This window comes from Dipteris shenzhenensis, chromosome 19 (genome assembly GCF_047967505.1).
Source record: "Dipteris shenzhenensis isolate YYH24624 ecotype China chromosome 19, Dip_SZ_1.0, whole genome shotgun sequence".
Taxonomy (NCBI): Eukaryota; Viridiplantae; Streptophyta; class Polypodiopsida; order Gleicheniales; family Dipteridaceae; genus Dipteris; species Dipteris shenzhenensis.
The window spans coordinates 11468457-11481561 of NC_141614.1; the positions used below are offsets into that span (position 1 = coordinate 11468457).

General features: G+C 43.3%; 1 protein-coding gene across 1 annotated transcript in view; it reads left to right on the top strand.

Annotated features, from left to right (window-relative positions):
* LOC147890071 (uncharacterized) overlaps nt 1-13105 on the top strand; it is a 98124-nt gene that overhangs the window by 31030 nt on the left and 53989 nt on the right. The window contains exon 3 of the mRNA XM_087390697.1: nt 2247-2405. Within this exon, the coding sequence (XP_087246823.1) occupies nt 2247-2405 (159 nt within the window). The remainder of the gene's footprint in view (nt 1-2246; nt 2406-13105) is intronic.

Consider the following 13105-nt stretch of genomic DNA (forward strand, 5'->3'; position numbering starts at 1 on the left):
GTCCTCTAGAAATAGGCGCCCAGCCTAGGAATGATTACTACATTTGAAAAACAGCAACAAATCCCACAAAAAACAGGTTCAGCTGGCTTTTTTTGTCAAAAACAGGTCCAAAATGAGGTCGCCGAGCCTAGAAGAAGCTCCCAAAGTGCTCAAATAGAGGCGTCCAGCCTTGGACTTGTAGTAGGAAGTGGTGGCTGGTCCAAACCAGCTCGAAATCAGCAAAAAAACATCCAAAAACTGGTCACCCAAGTCCAAAAAAGCACTAGAACTTCTCCAAAAGTGGCGCCCAAGCAAGAGGACATTGTAGGAGGTGGCTGCCATTAAAAATGAACTGTTTTGGTCAAGTTCTTCACAAGAAAAGTGACGTTCTTCGCGACAAAATCGAAGCTTGAGGGCGTGGGAGACACTGTGAGGGGTGTGGGAGCTAAGGGGAACATGCTCTGATACGAAATGTTGGAAAATGGAAGCGAGAGAATGAGCTTAAGCAAGCTGGAATGAAATTGCGGCAACACCAATGAACTACAAAGCTAGGGTAGTCATAGAGATCAAATCCTAGAATGAACCCTAACTAGGGTTAAAAGATGTGTGGTGACTACTTCATCCTCAAAGGGTAAAAAACCTTAATAAAGGGAAAAAGTACCCCGAGCCCCTTATTACATAATATTGGCCATTGTCTGAGGAAACATAAATATTCCTAACAGTGGGCTAGCAGAAGCTAGGTGGAAGAGAGGAAGGGAGGTGGAAAACAGAGGGGATGGAGAAGAAAGTAGTACTTGAGGGGAGGTCTAGGCCCCGGGCGGTGGTGGAAGCCCTAATGGGCTGGCAAGAGCAGCACAGGCCTGCCAAACAGACCCGTGAAGTAGGCTTGAGAGGGAAAAATGTCGCCTGGGCAGGTCACAAACGGAGGGAAGAATAGAGAAACGGGGGGACAGAGTGTAGTAGACCTATGAGCTTTTAGGCTTACGAGCATGGGCATTGGGTTGGATAGGCGGAGAATAGGAAGAAGTGGAAGGAGAGGCTGGAGGGGGTGTTGGCAGGAGGAGAGGGGAGGGGCACACGGATGGAAATCGGAGCTAGCACCTTGAGCAGGGAGCCACTGTTTCACAGTGGAGAACCACGCTTCATGTGGAGTGAATGACTAGAAGCCCTTGAGTCAACGGTCCATTCTAGCACCAAGTACTAGTGTACTAGAGAATGAGGACCAAATTATGCATCCCGATGGCATTTTTTGGATCGACATCAGCATGAGATGCATTCAGCTTGTTATAGACTTCTTTGTACATTGGTGAGATCTAGAGAACTTCGACACTAGCGATAGACGATTGAGGATATGTAGTCATACATTGATCTTGTAAAGCACTATTTTTTAAATGTTTAATAGAAATGAACGTCACAATGTGTCACCCAAATCCTTTGGAATGAGACTGGGGTATGCGCTTTTGTGATGCGACACTACCAAGCCATAAGCTCACAAGAGACACAATGCTATGGTTGAAAATTCCTCTTTCCAAAAAGTGATGAGTATATCCTCTCACATGGATCAAATCCCGAAAGGTTTTAAACGCCTCTTGATGCAGTGCCTCTTACTTTTCTATTTTAAGAGAGGCTGCTACAGTGAATAAACATTCAATTCAATTTAGTATATTGTGCTCTTGCTGTCATTGACCCCTAGTCCTTAGGTCCTCTCGCTTGAGAATGATATTAAATCATAGGATTTCTCACACCACCTTCCTAAATGCCAAGGAGTTTTATGCCAAGTTTGAAAAGATGATGACAAGTTATCTATAGAGGCACCTATATGGGATTACTTGAGATGTCATTGACTTCTTCATGGGAAACTTGGTTTGCATTGGTTTTACATGCCTCTGGTTGGGAAATTTCCTAGGCTTTTCCATTTTTGGGAACGATTTTCACTCTTATTAAAGCTGTCTTTGGCAGGCTTTTTGTCTTTCAACAGCGTCAATAAATCTTTTTCCTTGTTTATTCCCTTCTCTACTTCTCTTGTCAATAATTAAGCTGTCCTGGAATGACCATTTATGTCATTGTGCATTTCCATTTATTTCCTTTTCTCCCATTGCTGTGTCAAAAACAAAACTGTTACTGTCTGCCATGTTTTATAAAACCATTTACAATAGTTCAGCTGATTCATGATAAAATGTACAAATAGAAATGCAATAAAGAAAGTTGCTTTAAATCCTTTATACAAATCTAATAAAAGGTTTTTCTTATTTGTAATGAATGAGCAGGTAACTTGCTTTGCAGAAGCTGGGGGCCAGCATGTAGCTGGAATGGCACGTGCAGTTGAAAAATTGGGAATACGAGCATGTCTTGCACGCTCAACAATGGACACAGGTGAAGGCTTGCCAGCATCATGGGCTTCTGAAACTACTGATTCTTGTTTAAAGGTAATACCTTTTTAAGCCACGCCTTCAATTTGCAGGATTTGTCATTTTTGGTCTGCCCCAAGGGGAGGAAGGGTATAGTGACTGGTGTGTGTTCCGTGAAAGCCAGAATTCAGAATTATCTTTTTATGAAAGTCCTAAAATTTATGATTGGTCCAACTCCCCACTTTCTATTTCTTTCCCTTCAAATCCTCCACCTTTTTCTCTCTCTTTCCTCCCCCCCCCCCGCGTCGCTCTCTCTCCAGTGTATTCTTTTTTGTGCTATCTTGTATGCAGAGTTCTTGATGTCCCATGGGCCCATTTTGGCCTTTAGTGGACAATAATACACTTTCTTTCTTTCTTTCTTTCCCCCCTTTCTAGTCTTCCTACACAGCATCTCTACAGTGTATTCTTTTTTGGCCTGCCCCAAGGGGGATAGGGTATAGTGACCGGTTTTTCTTGAGAAATCTAATAAGCGTATTTTTTTCCCCCTTAAGTTTCTCCACCTTTTCCTCCTTTTTTCCTTCTTTCTATTTCAAGGCAGGCCACTTGAACATTGTGATTGGTTGTGGGCATGTGATCTCCACCTTCTCCTCCTTTTTTTCTTCTTTCTATTTGAAGGCAGGCCACTTGTTGATAAAGCTAACCAGACCGATTGGGGAGGTATATATTTGTAAAAAGGGGGAATGTCTGTATGATAGTGCTGGTGAATGGTGGCAAAACATTTTCCTAGCTTTCCTTACATACATCTTTGGAAGGCCTTTTGTAAACAAAAACAGCACCTTCATAGAGAGTGTTATTTCCCACCTTTCAAGTAGGAAATAGATTTTGTGTTAACTTTAGAACGTATGTGCTATGGACCTGTTGAACGGATGCATAGTTGTGATGAACTTAATCATACTAGTCAATTGTGGAACTTGAGGAGTCCTTGCATTTGTATGATTGGACTTATTCTAGTATTACAAAGGTATATGTAAGGAAGTTCTATTGTGTGTCCTGTACTGTGTCTTGCACTTAAGGGAGTGGAGTGTTGGCATAATCTTGTTTTGTATACCAACATGTCTTCCTATCCTAGATGTAATCTTATGCGAGTCTCTTTAAACACTAGGTACTTCAAGAGACTCTCGGAACTACAAAGCATGTAAGCTTGTGGTGACAGTACCATCTTCAACTACTCAATCCTAGAACATAGCTCTTTCTTTATCTCTTCTATTCTAGATTATGGAGTCAGTGGCTTCCGATTGGCTCTTCTCTTTTGCTTGCTGGACTCTTGCACGGTTTCCCTTACTTCTCTCTTTCATATTTCGGTTGAGATGAGATCTTTTTGAGCCGAGCACCCCCTTCTAGAGAGAGAGAGAGGAGATTCTTAGATAAACTCTATTCTGAAACAATCATGTAGGTTGATGGACACCCAGTTGGCTTGAGGTTGAGATTGAGTTTTGGCTCCGTGGGGTAATGTGTGTTGCGTCCTCATTGGATGGCTGGTTTCAGTTGTGTCATCATCTTCATTTAGCTTTATAGGGTGCTTCTGTCATTGTACCGATCCTCAGGTTGTATCATTTGGACATCATTCCTCAAGGTTGGAGACAGACCTTGCTTACTTGCCTTCCTAAGGAGGTTGGATCATTCAGACATCATGCCTCAAGATTGGAGACCGAGCTTGCTTTTTTACCCCTCTAAGGACGCGGACTTCTTTGAGGGGGACCCCATCCCTTACAGTGCTTTACTTAGAGGTGGGTCAATCGTGCAGCTTGGCCTCAAAGTCTATCGTTTGAACTGATGATAAGCTATGGGTCATCTGTTGGAAAATAGGGTCCATTGTCCCACTTGTAAACCCCCCCATTTGAGGAGAGCACAGCGACATGGTACCAATGTAGAATTGGGGGGTTTGAGAGTTTGCTGTGTGCGCATAGGTTTAGATGCCACATGGGCAGATCTAGGTGGAGTCAATCATCCACAAGCACTGTAGGCTGTTACATGGGCTGCCACACAGTCCAAGCCTTAGGGTGGCAATGGAGTTCTGAAAGAAAGATGGACGTTGCAGTTACAGGTATTATTGAAGGAGCAGCATGCACGGATTCCAGCCGGCTGTGCAATCATTGTGCTAGCATTGTGGAGCTGCAGTAGTAAGTACAGGAGCCTGTACGGAATTTCTGCAGGGCCTGGAAGAGATTGCACAGGTCAGCAGATTGGCTGGTGGGGTGCAGCAGGGCTGGAGCAAAGGCTAGAGCAGGCTGTGAACAGGAATAGGGGCCAGGGAAGACTGCAACAGGTTGGCAATCTGGGCAGACCCTGGACTGACAGGTTGGCAGAAGGGGAGAAGGTCTCATATAGGCTTGGTCTAGCTGGGTCAGAAACAGACTAGGTCGGCCCAGTCTGTGGCTTGGTTGGCTGGATCTACTGGATCTACAGACTGGGTTGGCCAGTCTAGGGGGCCTGGAGCCCTCTATAAAGGCCCCATTGTAGGGGGCATTAAATAGGTCAGACTGCAAGCAGCCCTCACCTTCTAGAGTAGTACTAGGTGCATACCTACAGCCAGTAGGAGAGCACATGTATGCAGTACGCTTCTGTCCAAGGAGCTCGCACTATGAATGGTCACTGAAACTCACTAGGAGCACACAACCTGAGGAGTGCAATGACAGAAGTATTTGTGCTCACCATAGAGCATCCAGGGCAGCAGATTTTTGTGTTTTGGGATCTATGGTGAAGCTCTCTGTAAGGAATGTTTGGCTCGGATTTTATGCAATATATTCTGATATATTTTATACTGTTCTAGTGTTGTCTATCTCCTGAATTTTTTGTGTGTGAGTACTCTCTTGTGGACACACAAAGTTTGAAGTTTTGAATCAAAGAATTCCCTTCTCTTCTCCTAAATATTCTTCCATTGCACACATCTTAAGGTAAAATGCAGTCAATCAGATCCCATTTTAGCTAAGAGAGAGATGACCCACGAGCACCAGGGTCTCCATCTTATGGCCTCCTGATGAGACTCCCTCAGGTCAATCCAAGATGGATTGATGATGTTAGAGAAACCTAGATCCTTGGCCAGTTTCTCCATGAGCACAAATAGAAATTGATTTAGCAGAGGCTACTGAACAAGCTGGGAGTTTTTCCAGTGTGCTATGAGGATTGACATAGGTTACTATAGAGAGCTTGTTAGCATCAGCCTATCAGCATAGATTTTAAGATTGAGGAGGGCCTCACTCAAGTTCACTTTCAAACTCGATGGTGTAATCATTGACGTATAGTCAAAGAAACGCAGATCACGTTCTTTCTTTGCCTTGTGGAGCACCACAAAAGACTGAATTTAGGAGATGGTGAGCTCACCACCCAGCCATAGATCCAATGTAAAGGATCACCCTTCGTGCCTGAGGTTAGACAAGCACCGTGTTGCATCCATAGCCACAACCCTGTGTCCCTATACCATGTGAGGCCACCAATTCGGGTGTCAAGACAGAATGGGCATAGGCCTGCTCTAGGTCTCAGTATAGCTTGGAGTCCATCCGCAGGGATCCCTGCAAATGATCCCACACTAGATTCACTCGCGGTATTCTTATGTAAGGGCAACGATGTACACTCGGAATGGACCTCTTTTAAAGGATCCATTTATCCTATTTGCTAGCTCATGCTATGATCTTGGGGTCCTAACAAAGCCCATGGTTTCTTAACATCCTCGACAGATGGCACCCCTATGGAGATGGTCTCCAATTTCACACTTCAGAGAATCTACTGTGCACTTAGTCGTTGGAGCCATTGGGACAGATGTTTTGCGGATTCTCATGCTGCTAAACTCATACCAAAGACTTGCGATAAGAGTGTATTGTGGTAGTGTCTTCTGATTGGAGGAGTATTTCTCATGTTCCTAAACTCAGAGCAAAGACTTGCCATAAGAGTGTGGTATTTCTCCTAATTGGAGGAGTATGGATGACTTGACATAATGCACCCCCTCATTGGATTCTTTTGGATATTGCGTAGGATCCACCATTTTCTATGATGTGGTGTGGGATTTCATCTCCTCATTTGTAACTTCAGAGTTTGGGACAAGCTTTGGTTTTGCTTTGGTTCTCCCTTTCCTTCTTGCACTTGTTGTGATGTAATACACTTTTCTTTTATTTGTATGCACTACTAGGATTCTCTTGAAAGGGCATGGTCTAACGTAAGGGGATGAGGCAGAGTGCATGCAAGCGACGGACTCGGCTTAAAATTGCTGTAACCTCTAGCATATTGGAGTGCTTGTTTGTTTGATAAGTTATGGATCTTGCTCTTGAGTAAATGCATAGAAATCTTTACAATTGTTGGCTGAAACAGAAAAATAGCAACTGTAAGGGATTTGTAAAATGTGAGTTTTGATGGCTTATTTGGTTCAATCAATTTGGATGCTTGTAAAGAATTCGAAATAGACTGATATATTCTGAACTGAAATCACAAGCTTATAAACTATAGAATCGATGGGTGATCAAATGACTCAATAACTTTCATACAAAAGTTCCAAATCACTCACACACACAGAGCTCATCCCTACGGGGTGACACATCACAATCTGATTTCTTCCAGCTTTTCGTTGAATCACGGGCACAGGCACTTGGTTTATCCTCCCAGCCAACCTCGTTGGTTGCAAGCTTCTCTGCTGAAAATCCAGAAGGATCTATTTTCGTAAAAGCTTTTTGCTTGCTTAATCCCAACGAGCCCCAAAACTCCCTAGATGGATCTAGTATGCCACATGTCTGCAATTTAGGGTCCTTCCTTAATGCATCATTTACCCCTCTCTTGGGATATCTATTAAACCATTTGCCCCTAGGCACAATTCATGCATTTAGGTCCCTTAGCCTTAGATCCACCTAGTCTAGTGCCATGACACCCTCACCAAGGACCTTGACCTTTATTCCTTTCTTGATCATTTACATGAAGCCCAAACAAATATAATACAAACATTGATCCTTTAAAGGAAAGTGTCGACTGATCCTTCTGAGATCATGTTACCTCAACTTGAGCGTAACATTCCTTCCCTCTTCAAGCATCAGCATCCTCGATGATAAAGTCTCGGAATACTCTCCATAACTGGTATACGGATTCCCAGGTAGCTTCTGATAGAGGTAGACCATGCCATGCAACCGACACCGTGGGTATCTTCCGATTGCGTACTTGCATTGTTCCTCGGTCCAGGATTCCTGTTGGTTTGCATCTTGCATTATCCTCTATCTCCTGAAACAAAACAACACCCTCGATTAGTGAGTCACCTGTATGCAAAAATTTCTTTAAACAAGAAACATGAAACACTGGGTGCACCTTACAACCCTATGGCAATTCTAATCTATAGGCTACCTTGCTTATTCTTTTTAGAATTAACCATGGCCCACAATATCGAGGTGATATAGTACACTCTCCTGCAGTCAAAGACTTAGAGTGCGAAGGAACTCTGAGAAAAACTTTTTCTCCTTCCTTAAATTCTCTAGCGGATCGGTTTTCATTTGCATACGTCTTAGCTCATCCATAGCTTGGCGGATGTTAGCTCTCGCAAGTGCTAGCATCTCTCGCATGTGAACCACAAAGTTCACGGCACTAGGCACTTTCTGAGGTATTCCAACTATAGTTGGATTCGCTGGCCTATAACCATAGTTCAGCTCAAACGGACTGAACCCTGTAGAGGAATGTTTTCTATCATTGTAGGCAAATTCTAACAATGGCAACCACTTGTCCCACATATGTTGCCTCAATGACACATATGCTCTAAACATATCCTCTAAAATTTGGTTGATTCTTTCCGTCTGACCATCCGTTTCTGGATGATCCCCACTACTCATTCCCAACTCAGTCCTTAGTGTCTCAAATACCGCAGTCCAAAAATGACCGGTAAATTTGACATCCCTGTCTGACACTATGGATTTTGGTAATCCATGCAAACGAAATATATGTCTAATAAACAAATCCGCCACTTGCGGGGCACTAACAGACTCTCTAGTTGGAATGAAGTGAGCCATCTTGGTAAGACGATCAACCACCACAAGGATAGAATCATACCTACCTTGTGTTGTAGGCAGACCTATAATAAAGTCCATGGAAATGCTCTCCCACTTACCTAGTGGTATCTCCAAGGGCTGTAAAAGTCCGGGTGGCTTCACCCGTTCTGACTTACTTGACACGAAAAACAATGTGTCGCATATTCATGAATATGCTTTTTCATCTTTGGCCAAAAGAAATCTCGCTTCATGAGATCATATGTCTTCTCGACTCCTGGATGTCCCGCACATAGGCTATCATGGCATTGTTGAATGACTCTGTGCCTGAGATCATTCTGACTAGGTACTACTACCTTGCCATTTCTTTTCAGCATACCATCCCTTATGGCATATCTTGCATAAGTTTGGCCTTTTCTGGATGCTAGGTCATCCTTTTCATTTTCCCCGGATTTTATCACACGAGCCTTACGCCATAGACTCTGGACAAACTCGTCCACCTTTTGAGTTTCTCTAATCTCGGCCATTAGAGCACTCTCTAACACCGTGAAACTCATGTTATGCATAATGCATGACAACACATCAGTAATTTTATTATCCTTCTCTCTTTGGTACCGAATCATCAAATTAAACTCCTGCATGAGTTATGCCCACCTAGCTTGGCGGCCTCTCAAGTCAGGTTGTTTACAAAAATGTTTCAGAGTATCATGATCAACATCCACATAAAACTCTGATCCATACAAATAATGTCTCCATGTTTTCCAAGCATGGACAACAGCATACAACTCTAATTCATGAGTTGGCCAATTTCGTTGAGAGGGAGAAAGCTTCTTGCTTTCAAAGGCTACTGGCCTTCCCTCTTGGAGGAGAACTGCTCCTACCGCAATGCCACTTGCATCGGTTTCAAGGAAAAACGGTTTCTGGGAATCGACTATTTTTAACACCGGTCCTGTGACCACAGCTTGTTTTATGGTGTTAAAACTTTCCTGTTGATTCTGTCCCCATACAAAAGGTACTTTATCTGAGGTCAGATCAGTCAATGGCGATACTATTTCAGAATATCCTTTGATATGCCTTCGATAAAATTGGACAAATCCCAAGAATGATCGCAAATCTGAGGGATTGGCCAAGTTAGTATCGCAGCCACTTTCTTTGGATCCATTTCTACCCCCTCAGGAGTAATTATGAATCCTAAATATTCAAGTCTTACCATACACAGTATAGTTTTCTTTTTATTTACATAAAGACTGGCTTTCCTCAAAGTACTGAACACTATTCTTAAGTGTTCATAATGCTCAGTAATACTCTTACTGAATATTAGAATATCGTCATTAAAGTGTACTACAAACTTTCCGATATACGGACGTAGTAAATCGTTCATAAGCATGACGAATGTAGCTGGAGCATTGGTAAGTCCAAAGGGCATTACCAGAAACGCATAATGTCCAAACCTGCTTTTAAAAGCGGTTTTATGCACATCCTCGGCTCTAATACGGATCTGATGGTAGCCACACTTAAGATCTATCTTACTGAAAATTACGGCCCCATGTAATGCATCTAGCAAATCATCGATCCGAGCCATCGGATACCTGTGCTTAATAGTGATATTATTCAATGCTCTGTAATCTATACAGAGACGAAAAGTATCATCTTTCTTCTTCTTTAATATCACTGGGGAAGCAAAAGGTGAAAAACTTGGTTGAATCTGCCTCAACTTGAGGTATTCCTCCAATTGTCTTCGCACCTCCTCCTCTTCAGTAAAACTCAACCTATAGGGAGGTCTATTTACAGGTTCTGCCCCCGGGATTAGTTCAATCTTATGCTGAACATTCTGCTCTGGAGGTAACCCATAAGGTAGCTCATCCCTAAAACAATCAGAGAACTCCTCTGTTATTTGATCAGCCAGCTTGGCCATCTCTCCATTTTGAGCAACATCAGTGCTAGCCGAAGAATCATCAATCGGCTCTACCGATGCTATACAAAGAAACAAAAGCTCTTCTTGAGCTTTTTGAATTTTCATCACGGAAACCAACGGTCCTTGAGGCATATCCCTTTCACCTCGTAAGACATACATCACATCATTAATCTTGAATTGATAAATGTGCTTTTTTCAATCTATGGCTGGATTCTTCCTAGAATGCCAAGCCTTACCTAGGGCTATGTCTGCATTAGCAAGCTTAGTCATTTCAAAATCAAGCTTCTCAGTATAGTCTTGAATTCAAAGCTCCAACTGGGTAACCCTTTGGTCCCATACTTCAGTTGAACTTCCGTTTGCCATCCTGACTGTATATGCATAGTCAGATGGGCTAGTCTTTAGTTTCAGCCTTTTTACGAGCTTGGAGTTAATTACATTGTGTGTTGACGCCGAGTCAAACAACACAATGACCTGATGATTAGCTACTTGCCCTTTCATCTTAATTAACTCCGTATCATCAAAGGCTGTATACCCTGTTGCTACGGGCTTTGACAGGATATTATCAGGTGCACTAGTTACTAACTTAGCAACAGACACACATAACAAAAAAGGCACTGACCTTTGAGAAGATTCCGTTGGCTGAATCTGCATCTGTTCTGCTCCGGGACTTCCCTCCATTTCCACGTCGCATTTTGAGACCATCATCTCAGCCATCCAATGATCTTTGTTTCGTGGACAATCTTTCCACTGATGAGGCTGAAGGCAACCAAAACACAAGCCTTCTCTCCTCGCTTTTTCCCTTTGCTCTGGGTTTAAAGAGGACTTCGACCAAGCCCAGGCTACCATTGGTGTTACTTTCCTTTTCATTCCAAGGGTGGTACTTGATTTAGGAGTCTCAACTGGTTTCGCCTGCTTGGCTTGACCACTAGGCTGTGAGGCACTCCCTTTGCTAATCCACTTTTTCTTAAACCCAATTTTCTTCGGGTACCCATACCGAGTCCCAACCTGCACAAACCCACTTGGTCTGTTCCCTTTTGCATCCTCATAGTTCAGGGCTATGGCAATTGCTTCATCTAGCGTGTTCGCGTACTTAGCCTGAACTTCCATCTTTATCGGATCATTCAATCCAAAGATAAAATCTTTTACTTGGATTGACTGAGGTAGGGGTTCATCAACCTTCATTACACTTTCTCTAAACTTATCAGTGTATTCTGCCACTGATAAATTTCTCTGACGAAGGTTTCGATACTGATCCCAAGCTCGGGATGCTTCATCAGGAGGTAGGAAGTGTTTTCTAAATTCTTTTTTAAACCCCTCCCAAGTAGTGAATGCTACTCCATCTTTCTGCTGTTTTATCCACCACCTATCTACTGCCTCATTAAACATATGGGTAGCCTCGCGGATTTTCTTCATATCATTCTTGATTTCACAAATGGCGAATGCCTCGTCCCATTTGTGTAACCAGGTGTCAATGATATCGGAACTACGGTCAAACATCCGACCAGAATACTTTTCTGGCCTATAATTGGCAATATTAGGCACCTTAGCCCTCCTAGGCCTGATCGTACGAACACTGGACTCTGGTTCCATTGAAGATTTACCTTTCTCCTCACTTGATGGTCTGGCAGGCATACTATGTACCATTTTCCTGAGTTCAGATTGCCCCACATTTGTTTGTAACTGCTGCGCTAAAATCTGTTGCAAGGCATCCTCTAACATTGCAATTCTGCGAGACAATGTATGACCTGCTGGACGCGACACCTGCGGGGTCGGCCGGACTCCCAACTCTACGGGATCCATCCTGGAAGCTTCTTCTTCTACTTCCATTTAGGTCAATAGGGTTGTGTGTGGTTTTATTTATTTATTTATTTTTAAAAACGCTTGAAACTGTAATTACAAATCGAAAGTCCAACTTCCAACTTTACAGCTGACAAAGCATATATCACACTGTAACCAAACCCGCTTTTCCCTATACTAGGGAAATTCCTGCAATCTAAGAAACCTCAAGCCCTTAAATTTAAAGGCATAAATTTGTTCCCAATCCAACTCACACACCTCGAAACTTCAAAAATTTAACCAAATAAAATAGAGGGAAAAAAGAATCGAAAGCCCCCTGGTATCTCCACGCGAACAACATATGCTGAGGTATGCTATAAGTGTGATTCTGCATAGTGTCTGCAATTGACTCCACCAAGGTACGCTTCCTGCTTCTAAGGGCCTGTTCACGCACAGGGCCTCGAGCTAGGCAACTGCCAGTCTCGAGTGACTACGCTCTTCATTTTTTGGAGGCGCGGCAAAACTTTGCACACGAATCTCAAAAGAGCCAGTGCTTATACCCTGTTCCTTCTAGGCGCCTGTTCATGTAAAGGGCCTGATTTGCTGTTCACCGTAACGTGTGTAACTCAACCATATATACTGGGACACAATCAAATCATCCAAGAAAATCCCGAAGCAAACATCTTGCGCCAGACTTCCGCTCGTCGATTGCTTTAACTGCCTCGTCGTTCATCTCCTACGACTTCTACTAGCGCAAGGTCACCTTTTTTCGTCACCAGCTTACGTGCACCCACAGTTGCGCCATCACCTGCGGCAACTAATTCCACGACCACCCAGTAGCCCTCGTCGCGCGTTGTTCATCCACGCTACCTAGATTTACGAATCGCCAAATTACCATCTACGTAGAGTTTGGGCTCCGTACTGTTCGTCGTCAAATGCTCAATATATTCTGCGCTCTGATACCAAATGACACATCACAATCTGATTTCTTCTAGCTTTTCGTTGAATCACGGGCACAGGCACTTGGTTTATCCTCCCAGCCAACCTCGTTGGTTGCAAGCTTCTCTTCTGAAAATCCA